The 14,407-nt window shown below is 44.4% G+C and overlaps 1 protein-coding gene across 1 annotated transcript in view; it reads right to left on the bottom strand.

The window, feature by feature from the left end:
* Positions 1–8,987, bottom strand: part of LOC144825152 (uromodulin-like) — a 60,660-nt gene extending 51,673 nt beyond the window's left edge. The window contains exons 1-3 of the mRNA XM_078684020.1: positions 8,915–8,987; positions 1,809–1,885; positions 1,168–1,254 (exon numbers count right to left, since the gene is read on the bottom strand). Coding sequence (XP_078540146.1) covers positions 1,168–1,254; positions 1,809–1,857 — 136 coding nt within the window. The 5' untranslated portion in view covers positions 1,858–1,885; positions 8,915–8,987. The remainder of the gene's footprint in view (positions 1–1,167; positions 1,255–1,808; positions 1,886–8,914) is intronic.
* Between the last annotated feature and the right edge of the window lie 5,420 nt (positions 8,988–14,407).

The following is a 14,407-nucleotide window of genomic DNA, read 5'->3' on the forward strand; positions in this document are numbered from 1 at the left end:
GAAGAACTTTCTAATGCATTGTCCTATACTCAGATCCTGTACTCAATCACAAATTTCATGTACTGTATTTTAACTGTATATACTGTATTGAGAGACAAACAGAAAGAATCTTAATATCAAAGAACAATAAACAATATGAAAGAATATATCAATCTGATGTTCTCTTCTCTTGAAATGACATATGTATTGCCTATAACTCATCATTTGTAAGACAACATATAGAAAAGCATTACAGAGTCAGGGTGCTTTCATTTGCCCATTTGTTCTCAGCGAAGTACCATACAAAAAATTGGTTTGTGTCAAATATTAGAGTGCCGAGGTATAACTGTCTTTAAACGCATGTAACAACGAGTTTCTTAGGAATAACCGTTGGGCCAACATTTGTGGTAGTGGGATGTCTCTATTACCTTGAAAGGCACCGTAATTTGGAAGAAAGTATAAATACAAGAGACAACAACTTTAGAATTTGATGTGTGACTGTCAAAACCACAACTATTGCAGTGTGCTACTGTACACCTCAGGTTATATTCACAAAGATTTGCCAAGCTAGACTCCTAGATTTTCTTAGATTGATTCCAGCTTCCTTCCCTGTTCTCGCAAATATTTGCACCTCAAATACCTAGAACATGTCAGAACTACACCTGCCATTTTTATCTGCCTTAAGAAAAATTCTGAATTTAGAAGCCTGTAGCCGCTTCAGGCTGCAGTCCAGCATGGATGTATGACGTTAGAACGCATACATTGACAACGCGTACCTTTACAACGCGTTCGTAACAACGAAAGTTGTTACCACGCATTGCGCTGGGGGGCGCAAAATTGATTAATTTAATTTACTATTCCAACACCAGTCCCCGTGGATAGTAGGGAAGGTGTTGGGATAGTAAATTAAATCATTTACTATCCTTGAGCGCCCCCCAGCGCAATGCGTGGTAACAACTTTCGTTGTTACGCCCGCGTTGTAAAGGTATTCCGTGGTAATGCTTGCGTTCTAAACGCTGCATACCGTCCAGCATATATTTGTAATTCCCCCTGCATGCAAGGGTAGATGTGTTGTGTCCATCTGGGCTTCTCTGGCCATCTCCTGATTAGCCCCACAGAGGCTCTACCTGCTTCTGGTGTCAGTAGCTAGCAGGTGTGATGGGAGGTGGTTGCATATTCTCTGGTTACCTTGAACTGTGTACTTGGAAAGGTCGCAGTCACAGATATCGACATTCAACAACTCGTCTGTACCGCACACAGGCTCTTGGGCAGAAGCTACAAAGTGAGAGAGGAGAGAGACAGAGAGAATCAGAGCACAGGTTAGTTTATGCACATCATCCACCATGCTTCAATGGAGTAAATGTGAGAACTTGGCCCCAGGATACAACAGGGTTCCCACAAACACAGCAGCATTCAAGTGCATCATTGCTTTGCTCACTTTGCCATTATACACAAGGACCAGCCTTATTCAAATAAGCATTTGATCCAGTTTCATTAGCAACAGCCCAGCCTGGACTACTGGACCACTTCCCCCGAGAACGAGAACAAAAGCAACCTCAGGCCCATACAAGGTTCATTTGTTGTCTATAGTAACATAGTGAGCAAAATATGATTGACGGGAATATTCCCCGAATACTTACTAGTGGTTGAGATTCATTCAATCATTCAACCCATATTTTTTTAATCTTTGTCCTACACAGTATAGCTCCTTTCTGATGGTTGGAGCAGTTCACTCTTACTACTGCCAATGGCCTTCACCTTTGAAGGAAGAAGGGAAGTGCCTGGTGGAATTTGACTCAACCGAGCGCTGGAGATTGGCAAATCCTCACCTGTGCACAAAAAGCAGAGAGCAAGCGCGAGCCCCAGCCTGGCCTTCATCTTCCAATCTTCAGACTTCTTCGATCTTCTGGAAGGCAAGAGATGAGAGTTAAACCCTTAGCGTCCGCGCCCCAAGGAAATTAAGATATGTTCATACTTGGCCAAACCTTAAGAGTTCATGGTAAGATCATGTGCTCCCTAGACTTGATGATTTAAGAACATTCGTCTGCTAGAGTCTTTGCATATAGGAGGTTCCCCAGGAAGATATTCTAATAAAAGCTTAGCCTAGCCCTGTACCGCGTGTTTAGCGAGGGGCAGGCAAAGGCGAGAAGCAACAAAGGAGCAGGAATGGTAGTTGAAAGCGGTCTCCCTTGGCTGAAAACCAGGGTTATCTTTCAATGATGCCCCTTGTATTTTTCCGAATAAAATGGAACATTCCTAAAATGATTTCATTAATCTAGGGACATGCTCCAAAATAGTACCTTTCAATTAGGCCCTCATTTTGAGTTCACCAGATTATGGTGTTAGAAAACGGGGACATGGAATCCCCTCAGTGCAGCCAGTATTCCCTCACCTAAATCCATCCATTGGAAGCTACGATTTCCAGAATCTGTACTAACTAAGCAGGGAATACTGAATGAATGTTCATGTTTTCCCTGCTTTCAAGCACTATTCTGGTAAGGTTATACCTGCTCTTAGTAGATGCTAAACGTCAGCGAGGGAAGGGGGTTCTGGGGGTCAGGGCGTGGGGGTATTGCAGGATGGCCATCTTTGCCCCTACAGGCTTCGGACGACTTGCAGTTCCAAAGCAGTATCTCACCAACCTGCAGTCAACCTGTATTGAGGACCTAAATGCTCTTTCTTTCTGTCTCAAAGTGCCTTATATCATTAGAAACTTGACTTCTAAGATATTCTGATACAATATATCCTACAAGGAGAAACACCTGGTCATTATGGTGACAAAGTGTTTCTGAGGTCTGCTTTTCTGAGGTCCCATTTTCTAAGGTCACAACATGTAACATCTTATGTAGGTACTCTGAGGCAGATTGACTTTCTTTTCTCCCTGCTGGACACACAGCTTTTCACCATGCAAGCATCTCTTCGGGTGGAATCCATCTTCAGGCACCATAATTTACATAAGAGATGAAGTTAAAAAGCAGAGGCCATGGTGGGTCGATCACAAGGCCGCAGACACAAAACAAAAACATATTATAATATGCCTGGGAGTACATAGGGGACTGGGTTCCTGACTTGATGCAAATCACTTTATTATTCACAGTGTGATGAGACCACAGAATAGTTATTGAATTGCTGCGCATCAGGCAGTAAATCTCCCTGAAAGGTGTCTGTGTGGGTGTGGGAGTGGCTGTGTGTACTTGGAGTGCAGCACGACGTGTGATAAAATCCTGACCCCAGTAAGAGGAGCGTACAACATAGTTAATAGCAAGATGCACATGTGATTGATCTGTGAAATGTGTATATAATCAGTTTGTGGAGTGCTATTATCACATGTGATAAATCCCTGTGCGGGGTGTGGGTGACAGCGGGGCATTGCCCGGTGTGTTGGTGCAGAGCATGTTGTACGAAGAGGCATGCATAATTGCATATAGCAAAGTTAGTGCATTGCTGCGCAGCTTCTGAGACATCCCTGGGGCCTTATTTATGAAGGCCTTGCGCCGCCGGTGCGTCACTTTTAACATGGGAAAAAGTGACGCACTGGTGGCGCAAGGCTTTCATAAATGAGGCCCCTGATATCTAAGAGGTACTGATACAGTGCGGTTAGTGGAGCGCTGCACAGCATGTGATAAATACCGATGAGCGGGGAATATCAAATGGTTAGTGGAGTGATGCCCAATATGTGATGAATCTCTGTTTCCTGAGAGGGGTGGGTATAACATAGTTATTGGAATACTGCACAGTATAAATACGTCATGGTTAGGGAAGCACTACACAATATGTGATCATTTCCTAATCCTCTGAGGTGTGACTATAAAATGGTTAGAGGAGCGTGGCGCAATATGTGAAGCATCCCTTTTAGGAGTGTAGGTGCGTTTGGGGGGAATTGGCAGGTGCATTGCTGAAAATCATGTTATATATTCTTGTGAGGTGTGAATAGAACATAGTTAGTGTATTGATGCATAGCTCGACACATCTCGAAACACTGTAACATGCACATATATCAAGGTTAACTGAGTTCTGTCCAACATGCAATTAATCCCTCCTCCCTGTGGAGGGTGACAAAAACAAGGTTAGCTGAATGCAGCTCAGACTTTGATGAATCCCCCTTCCGGGAGTCTTGTGTGTGGGTTATATATGCCTATGGGGCGTGAAACTAACATAGCGTATTGTAACAGTGCTTGCGCTGCATCCTTGGGAGTCGTATGTATAACATGGCTGTTGTAATATTTCATCGCCTATTTTCATCATATGCTTGATAACGTCTCACCCACACACACACACTTATTTCGGCCCCTGCCATGAATACACTTGTGCATCTGACACACACCCTTAAAACCACATAGGCCCTCAACCAGATGATGGGCCGTGCCCTAAGTGGGGACCGTGGGTCCCATGTTGTTTTGCACCAGAGGCCAGTCTTGCTGCTGGGCTGTGCTTAACTTGTAGAGGAGTGGGGCAGCTAGTTACCACAGCACACCTGTGGGCTTAGCAGGGTACCAGTTTCCACGCAGTCGTTTCGGTCGCGATAAAAAATAGCACATAGTGAATTAGCGTTAGGGGAACCTTGTGGACATGACCACGGGTCCGGGGTCCCAGGGAAAGTTGTGATTCCCCAGTGTTTTGCACTTCAAACACGGTTTGATTCTCTCCTCTACCTTGTGCTAGAAAGAGAACCAGGGGATACGTTCAAGAACTTTCTGTGAAAAGAATTAAGCTACCCTTTGGCTGTAAAATATTGTTTCATGCACTTTGCCCGATGACAACACTGCTGTCTAGAGTGTCATGCTGGTCATCTAGGCACATGACGTATTCCTGAGTTCAGCCCCAGGTTGTGGGGTTCTGTGTGACGCTATATAATATATTGTATTTAGTTAATTGCCTACCACTATAACGTCATGCAGCATGCTTTGCAAATGTCAACAAAACATGATTCTAGCTCAAACAGATCAAGAGTAACTAAAAAACGCGAATTGTGGTGCCGTTTAGTGATAGGCACTTTGCAAAGGTCGACTGGCCAGCAATTCTTGGCTGATTACTCTGTTAAGGTGTTGAACTAATACTACAGAGGTGAAACATTTGGTAACAGAATTGATACGTGATAAAATAAAAAAATAGCAAAACAATGCTATCTTAGAATGCGTTGCAGTATGCCACACAATTTACCTTTTCTTGCATAGCTGACCTTTTGCATACTTTTCTCAACCCTGCCGCTTACTTTAGTCCTTCATTGCCACATAATTCCAATGGCCCTGGCAATATGTGCTGTGGACCCAGGGTTTTTCTATTAGACAATGCAAGGAAATTTGGAAGAATTAATGAGGCCACTTTAACTAATAATGTCTGCATATGTAGAACAGGTAATAGCCAAAGACAGGTCACACTACTGTACATAGAAATCCTTCTAATGCCCTACACAATGGCAACACAAAGTCTGAACTCGAAACCATACTAAAGTCCCGATATCACTAAACAATATGCCTGGATAGCATCAATAGCAAACAAAAGGCACAACGAGCTACAGAAAACACGCCCTCCAATCACCCACAGCGAATACTTCACAGAACTTGTATCAATGATTACCCTGCCCTTTAAAAGGTTATTTGGGTATATATGTTCCTAAGGGCTCTCTAGCACTTCTATGTGTGCTAAATACTATAGAGTATTTCTTCTGCTGGCAGGCTTTGAGCGTGTGTCCTTCACATCATACAAAGCGGTTCAACAAGTGCAGTTTTTCCCTCCCCAGGCCTGTCACTCGCGGAGTTTACGTGGACTAAGTTTCACAATCTACTGCATTCGTTTGAATCGCATTTCTATATGGATGGCGCTCAAATGTATCTTACAAAGTTCCACCATCATTGATCTGCAACACTCTTACTTTTCCCCTTGTCTTCTGTCGAAACATGGACCCAACTCGCCCCTCAAGTCAGAAGCTCGATATTTTTTTTTATGTTAGATGGCAAAAATTAAAACTATTACCACATACTCGCATCTCTATCACATGCGTCAGGTAACCTTGCCTTTCAGATTAATTGTTCCTTCTCTATTCATAAACAGGCTCAATCATTGTTCTATTCTTTCAGCTTGTTATTCTTCAATCATTTCAAGGTTCTTTGCCTCCCTTTTCTACATTACAACTCTTGGTGGAAGATTTGAGTTCCGTCTCTACTAAGCTACTGCTCATAGCTCTATGTGTCGTTTCTGACTTTTTCTCCGAGTCCCTTTCGAGCGTCTCTGAACTCCTCAATCTGTACTTTCTGTCATCTCTTTCGGGAATCTTCTGATGTCACTCCTTCTTAGATCAACCGTGCTGACTTCTTATCTCTAACTTTACTATCTTTGCCAGTTATAGACCTAGTTTCATTTAATGGTTCCTTCATATCTAGCTTCTCTTGCCACTCCCTCTCAGTTCATTAGTACCACCAGACCTTCCTTTATCCATCTCCTAGTTTTACCTAGACCAACATTCACCCCGTCCAGATTCTGCTCATTCATTCACCGAGCAGTACATCTCTGGAGCACCCTGCTAGTCCAAATTTGGCACTCAGTTCGAAACACAAATGTTGTGTCTGCTGCTTTTTTGTGGATTCATTGAGAGAGTCCTGGTGGGTGCAATGATAATGTACTGAAGCACTGACAATTTGTATTTTTTATTTTTCGTCCAACTCCACCAGGTTTTCCCTGTCAGTGACAGACAGAAAAAAAAGATCTGACCATCCACTCTAAATAGGGCGGGATTGAGCCACAAGAGAAAGCTTTGTGACGGAAGAGCCAGTGGGGGCAATGCTGTTGGAAAGATGATGGTCTACTCAGTTCATAATGGAGCAGGCGGACACGGGTTTGATGAACATGGTTCTCTGCCAGTTTTGTGGCAGAGCGCCCTGTCCATCAAACTCTAAAACTGGCCCCTAGGCTTGATTTTAGAGGCATTCAGTTGGAACCTTCTTTGCTTGGTTCTACTTCAATATAAGAGCCACACCTAGCCAGATTTTCATATTGCAATGAACAACTAGTTTTCATAAGCAAAACCTGATCCACCTCTATGTAAATCGGACGATTAACTTGCACAGGGTGAATGACCATCAGTGGTACACTCACAAGTCAAAGTAATGTGAGGAGAGAAGAAAAGCCCCAACCTGAAACATGACCGCGAATTCTGTGCCTGTCAGAAATGAGGTTCCAGGAGCCTCCACTGTGTGATCCAGATGGTGGAACCGCACAGGGTGGCCCGCTCCATCACACCAAGGACAGCTGTCATGCAGGTCAGCGCTGCTTGGTGGCCTTTTTATCTGCCCTTTAACAAGAGGTTAAAAATATTAGGAGATGAGAATCTTGACCAGACAGGATCAATCCCTCTCTGAAATCCGAGACAGCATGGGTGTCAAGATGCAACCACAGCCTCCAGCAGTTTACTCACCACTGGGAATCCTGCAAATGGCTGAACATAACACGCCTTTCCTGGATTAATCATGGCTTTACTATTAGAGGGGTTGTAATACCTCACTTAATTATTAGAAGAGCGTATTTCTCAATTGATGTGTTCAAGATGAAGCAAGTTACATGTGTGCAAAGGGCACAGAGCTAGAAAAGGACCCTTCCGGGGGAGAGGGTAGAGTCCTCGGGCTTCACAGAAGGCACAAGTGGTGCAGTGTCTTCAGGCACACTATCCTCTCCTATAAAGGACAGACTGTGGGACTTACAGACATGGACAACTAGGGTTGTGAGGCAGTGCAGAGAGATGCACCAGAGGTTACCTATGGTTTATCAGTTACCTGGAGAGTATTGCCCCTTATTATAGCGATTCTCCATCTGGGAAAAACAGAGAGTTTGAAATAGAAGAATACAAGGAAATTCATAGAGAAGGTCTCAAAAGCCTTTGCACCTTACAGAACAGCATGTTAGAATAGTTTTCAACACAAGCAGATTTTTTGTGACAAAACAGTTCTAGCCATAAATATGGCCAGTCATCAACCTCTGCAGGCATTCCCTCCATTTTGCTTCTAGCAGAAACTTTGTATCATATCTTTGAGTAAACAAATTATTATTAAAAGGCAGCAGTAGACAGAACACAGCGTTTGCTCTATTGGCTACTAGTATGTCTATCACACAGAGTCAATGGCCATGCTCTGGGCGCTATACTGTGAAGCATGCCATTAGCCAGCTTTTCTTTAGTGATTCTCCCTTTGACCTTTTAAGGTACTCGTGTAGGTATTGAGAACTTTCACCCAGTTGGTATATGCCTTTAACAAGGAAATTATATCCGTACCCTATAAGTACATCATGGGAATACACCATGCCTCTGAAAACGCAGTGTCTTTCGCCAATAATGAATTCAGCAAATGGCCTTTATCTTTAGTGGATGGCAAATACATTTGAGCTGAGTGTGGGATCTGGCCTTCTGCTGCAAACTGTGCATGAGATCACATGAGCCACTGGATGAGGCAACAACTCAGATCAAAGAGTTAAGAAAGTGAAAAAGAAAGTTAATTGCATCTCATTGCATCACATTGCAATCAGAGTAAAGCACCATATCAAAAGGCATCTAAGTATGAACTCATCAAATCATTCATAGGCATAGTTAGATTATCGATTAGCCAAGACACTGCACATATGAGGTACTACACACAATCAGATAATTCATCAGATAATCAGCAAGTGTTTTAGGTGAAACAACCCTGCTCAAATACACACTAAAATCAATTAACTAACCATGGTCAACCATGCTTTACCACGAAAAGACATGAATAACCCTGGTTTGTTAGATACCATGCCAGGAAGAAATAATATTCCAATTTTATACAATGAGCACAAAAAAAGAAAACACCAGATAAAACAATACTCACATTAGGTCAAACCATATTTGTCACCTGATTACATAATGAATATGCCCAACAGTAAAACACCATTCCATGACTGATGAGTAAAGACATGTGTTACTCACAGACGAAGCTATTTGTGAAGTCTCTGTATCTTTCTTGATTTCTGGTGTTATCCTTCCTGTTCAGGTCTTTCCTGGAGAAGTGTGCTCTGAAGACTCTCCCTTGCCATTTTATAAGCCTTGGGGTGAGGTATGTGGGGCCCTGATTAGCCAGTAGGTGAGGGGAGTGTCTAGCGTAGGTAACAAAAAAGCTGCTATGGGCACCATGAAACTGTACACTTGCTTAGATTTGGCACCCAGCCAGGAGGGGGACAGATCGGCACGTCACCCGTGATCTCAGCAGGGTGGGCATGCTGGTGCCTCAGGTGGTGAGAAGGCATGGCTGCATTCCACAGAAGGCAGGATATAGTTGCGGGCTCCTAGGTGGAGTCTGTGTAAAGGTTCCTTCAGTCTTCCATCTAATTTGCTTTTTTTGTCCGGTAGGAGGTAGATCACTGTAGTCGATGCAGTTTCGATTGCATATGGAACCACACAAGGCTGTGGATGCACTTCATTCTGGGCCTGCTGCCCTCTGCTTGTTCACAACGGGGGCTGCACGCACTCTGATCTTGGGAAAGGCCTCTCACCTGACCCACAGACTCCTTGATTGATCAGCGAGGACTCACACACAGCAGTAACAAAGCCCTGATATATGACCACACACACATACACACGCACACATCTTTCTCTACCAAAGTCTCTACATTCTGCCCTGCAGCCCTCACGCTCTAGGTCCCTGCAGGATTGAAACCCATACCAGCCCTGCCAAAGAGCCCCATCTCAGTCCTCAGCCCAGATCTCCTCTCTGGGGTGGATGTTTAATTTGTTCTGCAGTCTATCGTTTATTTGTGTGTCTTTTTCTTCTTTCTGTCCTATGGCACTTCCGCTTCTCCTGTACAAATATCAACTTTTAAGTAAAATAACACACATGTACCTTAATCATGCCCTTCAGTCCTGTGATCCAGTGCATACGTCTGCCAGTGCATCGGTATAATGTGTCCTGCCCCAATCACTGTGACGTGTTGCAAGTACAGATTACTCTCAGTGAATTGCCGGCATGTTCACAATCATTTATCACAATCCGTTGCTGATGTTCACACACAGATTAAGTCAAAAGAGCTGGCTTGACATGTGCAAGTAAAGCCTGACCCGAAGCGCTGCCACCTTTTGCTCAAGAACTGTCAGTCACTTAAAGATTTCCTCTAAAGCCCCATGCAAGCACGTATACTAAATGCATTCTATTGTTGAATATGTCTCGAGTTTCTTCAGTCTCTAAATATACTTGTTTGCACTGTATGATTAGGGGGACTGAGGCAGCAGATGAAATTGACTTATTGATTCAATTGTCAATTTTGTGCATGTTTCTAGCATGAGCTAGGGGGAGACATTGCACGTTCACCAGGCCCTGGAATATCCACAGGCCGTGGTTTATTTCCTGTTGTCTACTTTCAAGAAGTGAAATTGTTTCTGACATTCCTAGGAGGATAAGTGTTGGCATTCAGCAGCTGGTGGGCACGGGTTTAAGGGGTGTGCCCCTGGTATCCTTTGGCTATGCCTGGCACTGGTTCAATAGTGGGGTCGTGTGGAGAAACACTGCACGCTCTAGTGACCAGACTGCATTCACCCTGAAAGATAGTCTTTGCGATCTTAGATCCCAAAGGTGTCCACAAGAAGTTAAACTGACCTCAGAGTCGGTAATGTGTTCAAGGACAACCTTAGGACAAGCAGGAGACTGTGGAGGGCGATGGAGGGAGGCAGAGAAAACCAGGGCTGGGTGAAGATAAAGGGTCGAAGGGCTCAAGAGGGCTTCTGTACAGTGATGGGCAGAGCCCCAGAAAAGCACACTCTAGTAAGCAATCAGCTGCGCTGTTCGAGGCCTTTAAAGCTCTTGCTACCCTGGGTGCTGTGGTAAAGTACTCCTGCGAGGGCATGATCTATCGCAACATGGGAACTTCTAAATACATTTGGATGCCTACTTGGTAGTCTGGAAGACATGGTATTAGAAATTGGGATATTAGTTGACTGGGGTATGAGCACTGACCAAGCAGCAACCACAGTCCTATTCAGGGAAAGAGGCAGGCAAACCCTAAATTAACCTGTCGTCACTCTATGGTAGCTTGACACAGAGCATTCAGGTTTACCTGAGAGGCTGCGTGTAAAGAATTTGTTCAACACCTCAAACAGTAAAACAGTGTAAACACCCCATACAAAGATTTAAGCCATGTTAGAAAATTCCTTCTGATTTAATAAACTAAAACAAGACCATGACAACATAACTCCAATTAGTAGAACTTGATATATTTATTTTTATAGTTTATAGTGAAAAATAGCATAAAAAAGCAGAAAGCGCTATCGGGGACATCTGCTCGCACAAGCCCGGACAAAGTCACAAGTTCTAGCCAACCACGATGAAGCGTGGGCCAGCTCCAGGGACCCAGTTAGGACTGCTGAACAGAGTACGTATAATCCTGGTTGCGGAACGTTGAGAGGTTCCTCACCAAAGGTGCGTTGCGCAGTTGACGCGATGCATCAGTTCCAAGATATGACGAGAATGAAGTGCGACATATAGGATCCTCTCAATGGACTTGTGATGCACTGTCCAGTGTCGAGGATGCGAGGCGCTGCAGGGGTGGCAAGTCAGCTCTGATGAGCAGTGTAGCTGCAATTCAGAGTTTTGGTAACGTTTTTGACGTTTCCGCTGACAAGGGGTACAAGGGGCTTGTGCCTGGGCAAGCGAAGCACACTGGAAATTCCCTAGATGCTGGAAGTGGCAGCGATGAGTCTTTTGTGACAAGTCCAATCCACACAGCAGAGGTGATGAGTCAGTTCTGCTCAGGGATGCCCCTCTGAGCTGAGGAAATGCATCGATTCTGTTCGGGGATACATCGTTCAGCAAAAAGATGCATTGATTCCTCTGGCAATCACCTTAGGCACACTTTCAAGGGTCCCGGGCTGGAGTGACACTACTTGCCACACGAATGCCAGACTTACAAATGCCACAGTACAGGTGCAGGGGTTGGAAGCCTGTTATGTCCCTGAGCCTACAGATCAGGGTGCCAGCCAGCTAGCCCTTGGAGTCACTCTGGGTGCTGGGATCAAGTGATGCAGGTTCAGTCCTTCTCACAGAGGCAGAGAAGCACAGCAACAATGGAGTCTAGCAGAGTGCAGTCCAGGAGAGTGGCAGGTCTTTCAGCAGCACAGCAGTCCATCTTCCTAGCAGAATATCCACAAGTCCAGAAATGTACTGAAGTGGTGGTATATGAGGTCCAGTATTTATACCCAGTGATGCCTTTGAAGTTGGGGAGACTTCAAAGACATCCCTTTGAAGTACACAGATGTCCATCCCTTCCTTCCCTGGCTCCAGACTCACAACAGGGTGGCATGCAGACTTGTGTGTGTGGGCAGGACACAGCCTATTCAAATGTAAGTGAGGCTATGCTCAGTACCAACCTCCCATCCTGTCAGAGATGGCCCATTGAGACACACCTACGATCCCATTGTCTGTGGCTGTCCAGGAGGAATACACAAAGCCCAACTGCCAACTACACTCATTCATGTAATTAGAGACAGACTACAGGCACCAAATGGTTATAGGAATAACTTGCCAACTTTATTAAAGTGGCATTTTCAGAATTGTAATTTAAAATCCGACTTCACCATAATTTAGGATTTTAAATTAGAACCTTTCATATGTTTTCATTTGGAAATTACACTTACAAAATGTAATAAGGTATTAACAATGTTATCCTATGGGAGATATAATCCTTGCTATAATGATAATTAAATTAAATAGTTTTTCCCTTCTGGATGTGTAACCTTATAAATGCATGTCTTGCCTTTTGGAGACATTTCACCCTGCTCTCTTGGTTGTCCAGGGCCTAACTTAGAGGTGACAAATATGTATAAAAAAAGCCGGTTTGGGCCAGACAACAGGTTTTTTTGTCAGGTCGACATGGTAGTATTAACAGCACACACAGGCTCTGCAATGGCAGGCCTAAGGCATGGTTATAGGGCTACTTAAGTGGGGGGTCACAACAAGTGTTGTAGGCCCACTAGTACCATTTAATTTACAATCCCTGCACACATGTAAAGCATTTTCCTAGGGTCTTATAAGTACATTAAATATGCCAATCGTGTATTAGCCAATATTACCATGCTTAGGAAAGCGAGCACAAGCATTTTTATCATTGTTGCTACACCATAAATCCCATTCCCTGTAGAGAGATGGACCACCTCAACAGTTTAGAATTTCCATCCCTTATCTGCATTAGTAATTTGAGGGGTATGTGGTCTATCTGAACCAGGAAGTGAGTCCCAAACATGTATGGTATCAACTTCTTCAGTACCCAGACCACAGAAAAAGCTTATTTTTCAATTGCACTCCACCTCTGTTCCTATGGAAGTAATCACTTGCTAATAAAGGCAACCGGTTGGTCCAGGCCCTCTTCATTCAATTGTGCTAAGACCGTCCCTTTGCCATGCTCAGAAGCATCAGTCCACACTATGAATTCTTTGGAGAAGTAAGGAGCCATGAATATAGGTGCTATATGCATGGCCTCCTTGAGGGTATCACAGGCTTTCCGACAGGCCTCTGCCCAGATCACCAATCTGATCTGCTTCTTCGAAGTCAGCTCTGTTAAGGATGCAACAATGGTGCCATATCCCTTAACAAATCTCCTGTAATATCCTGTCATGCCCAGCAAGGCTCTCATCTTAGTCTGTGTTTTAGGTCATTGCCAGTCCATGCTAGTGATGATCTTGGTCTGGGTGGTTGCACCTTGCCCCTGCCAACCAGGTGGCCCACATACACCACAGAACCCTGCCCTATCTGACACTTATTGACCTTGATAGATAGACCTGCCGGCTGCAGGGCCTGAAGCACATCCTGGAGGGGGTTCAGGTATTCCTCCCAGCTGGAGCTGTTGACAGCTATGTCATCAAGGTAGGTGGCACAGAAGGCCTCCTTTCCAGCTAGGAAAAATTAGGATTTTTCTCAATTTAGTAGTAGTAAAGTTATGACTCCTAACTTTAGGACTCCTAAATGCCTTCTGTGAATACCGAAAGTCTTAAAATTAGGATTTTTCTCAATTTAGTAGTAGCAAAGTTAGGACTGTCTTAAGTTAGTTCTGTGAATCGGGCCCGGAGTTCCTAGGGGGTCTGGGCAATCACTAACTGGGTGGACTCTCCATGTCACTCTTGCACATCATATGGCCCGTCCAGGAACCCTGGAGAGCACTGGACTCCACTGGATTAAACAGAATGTACAACGCATTGAAATCATTCACCTTTGCTGGCCCTCACCCAACCCTCAAGGACTCTTTACCCATACTTTCCTGCCAGGCTGAATCTCCACCAGAGTGGCCTTCAGGTCATACCAAAGCTTCATTACATATTGGCTGGCCTCAAGGTTGTTTTTTGCCTTTATCCAGAAGGGGTGCTTCTAGATGCGGAGGACCCGCATGTAGATGACCACATCCTGGGTAGGGTTCCTGGGAGCTTGCTCCCACCCCTCCCTTA

Source organism: Lissotriton helveticus, chromosome 3_1 (genome assembly GCF_964261635.1).
Source record: "Lissotriton helveticus chromosome 3_1, aLisHel1.1, whole genome shotgun sequence".
Taxonomy (NCBI): Eukaryota; Metazoa; Chordata; class Amphibia; order Caudata; family Salamandridae; genus Lissotriton; species Lissotriton helveticus.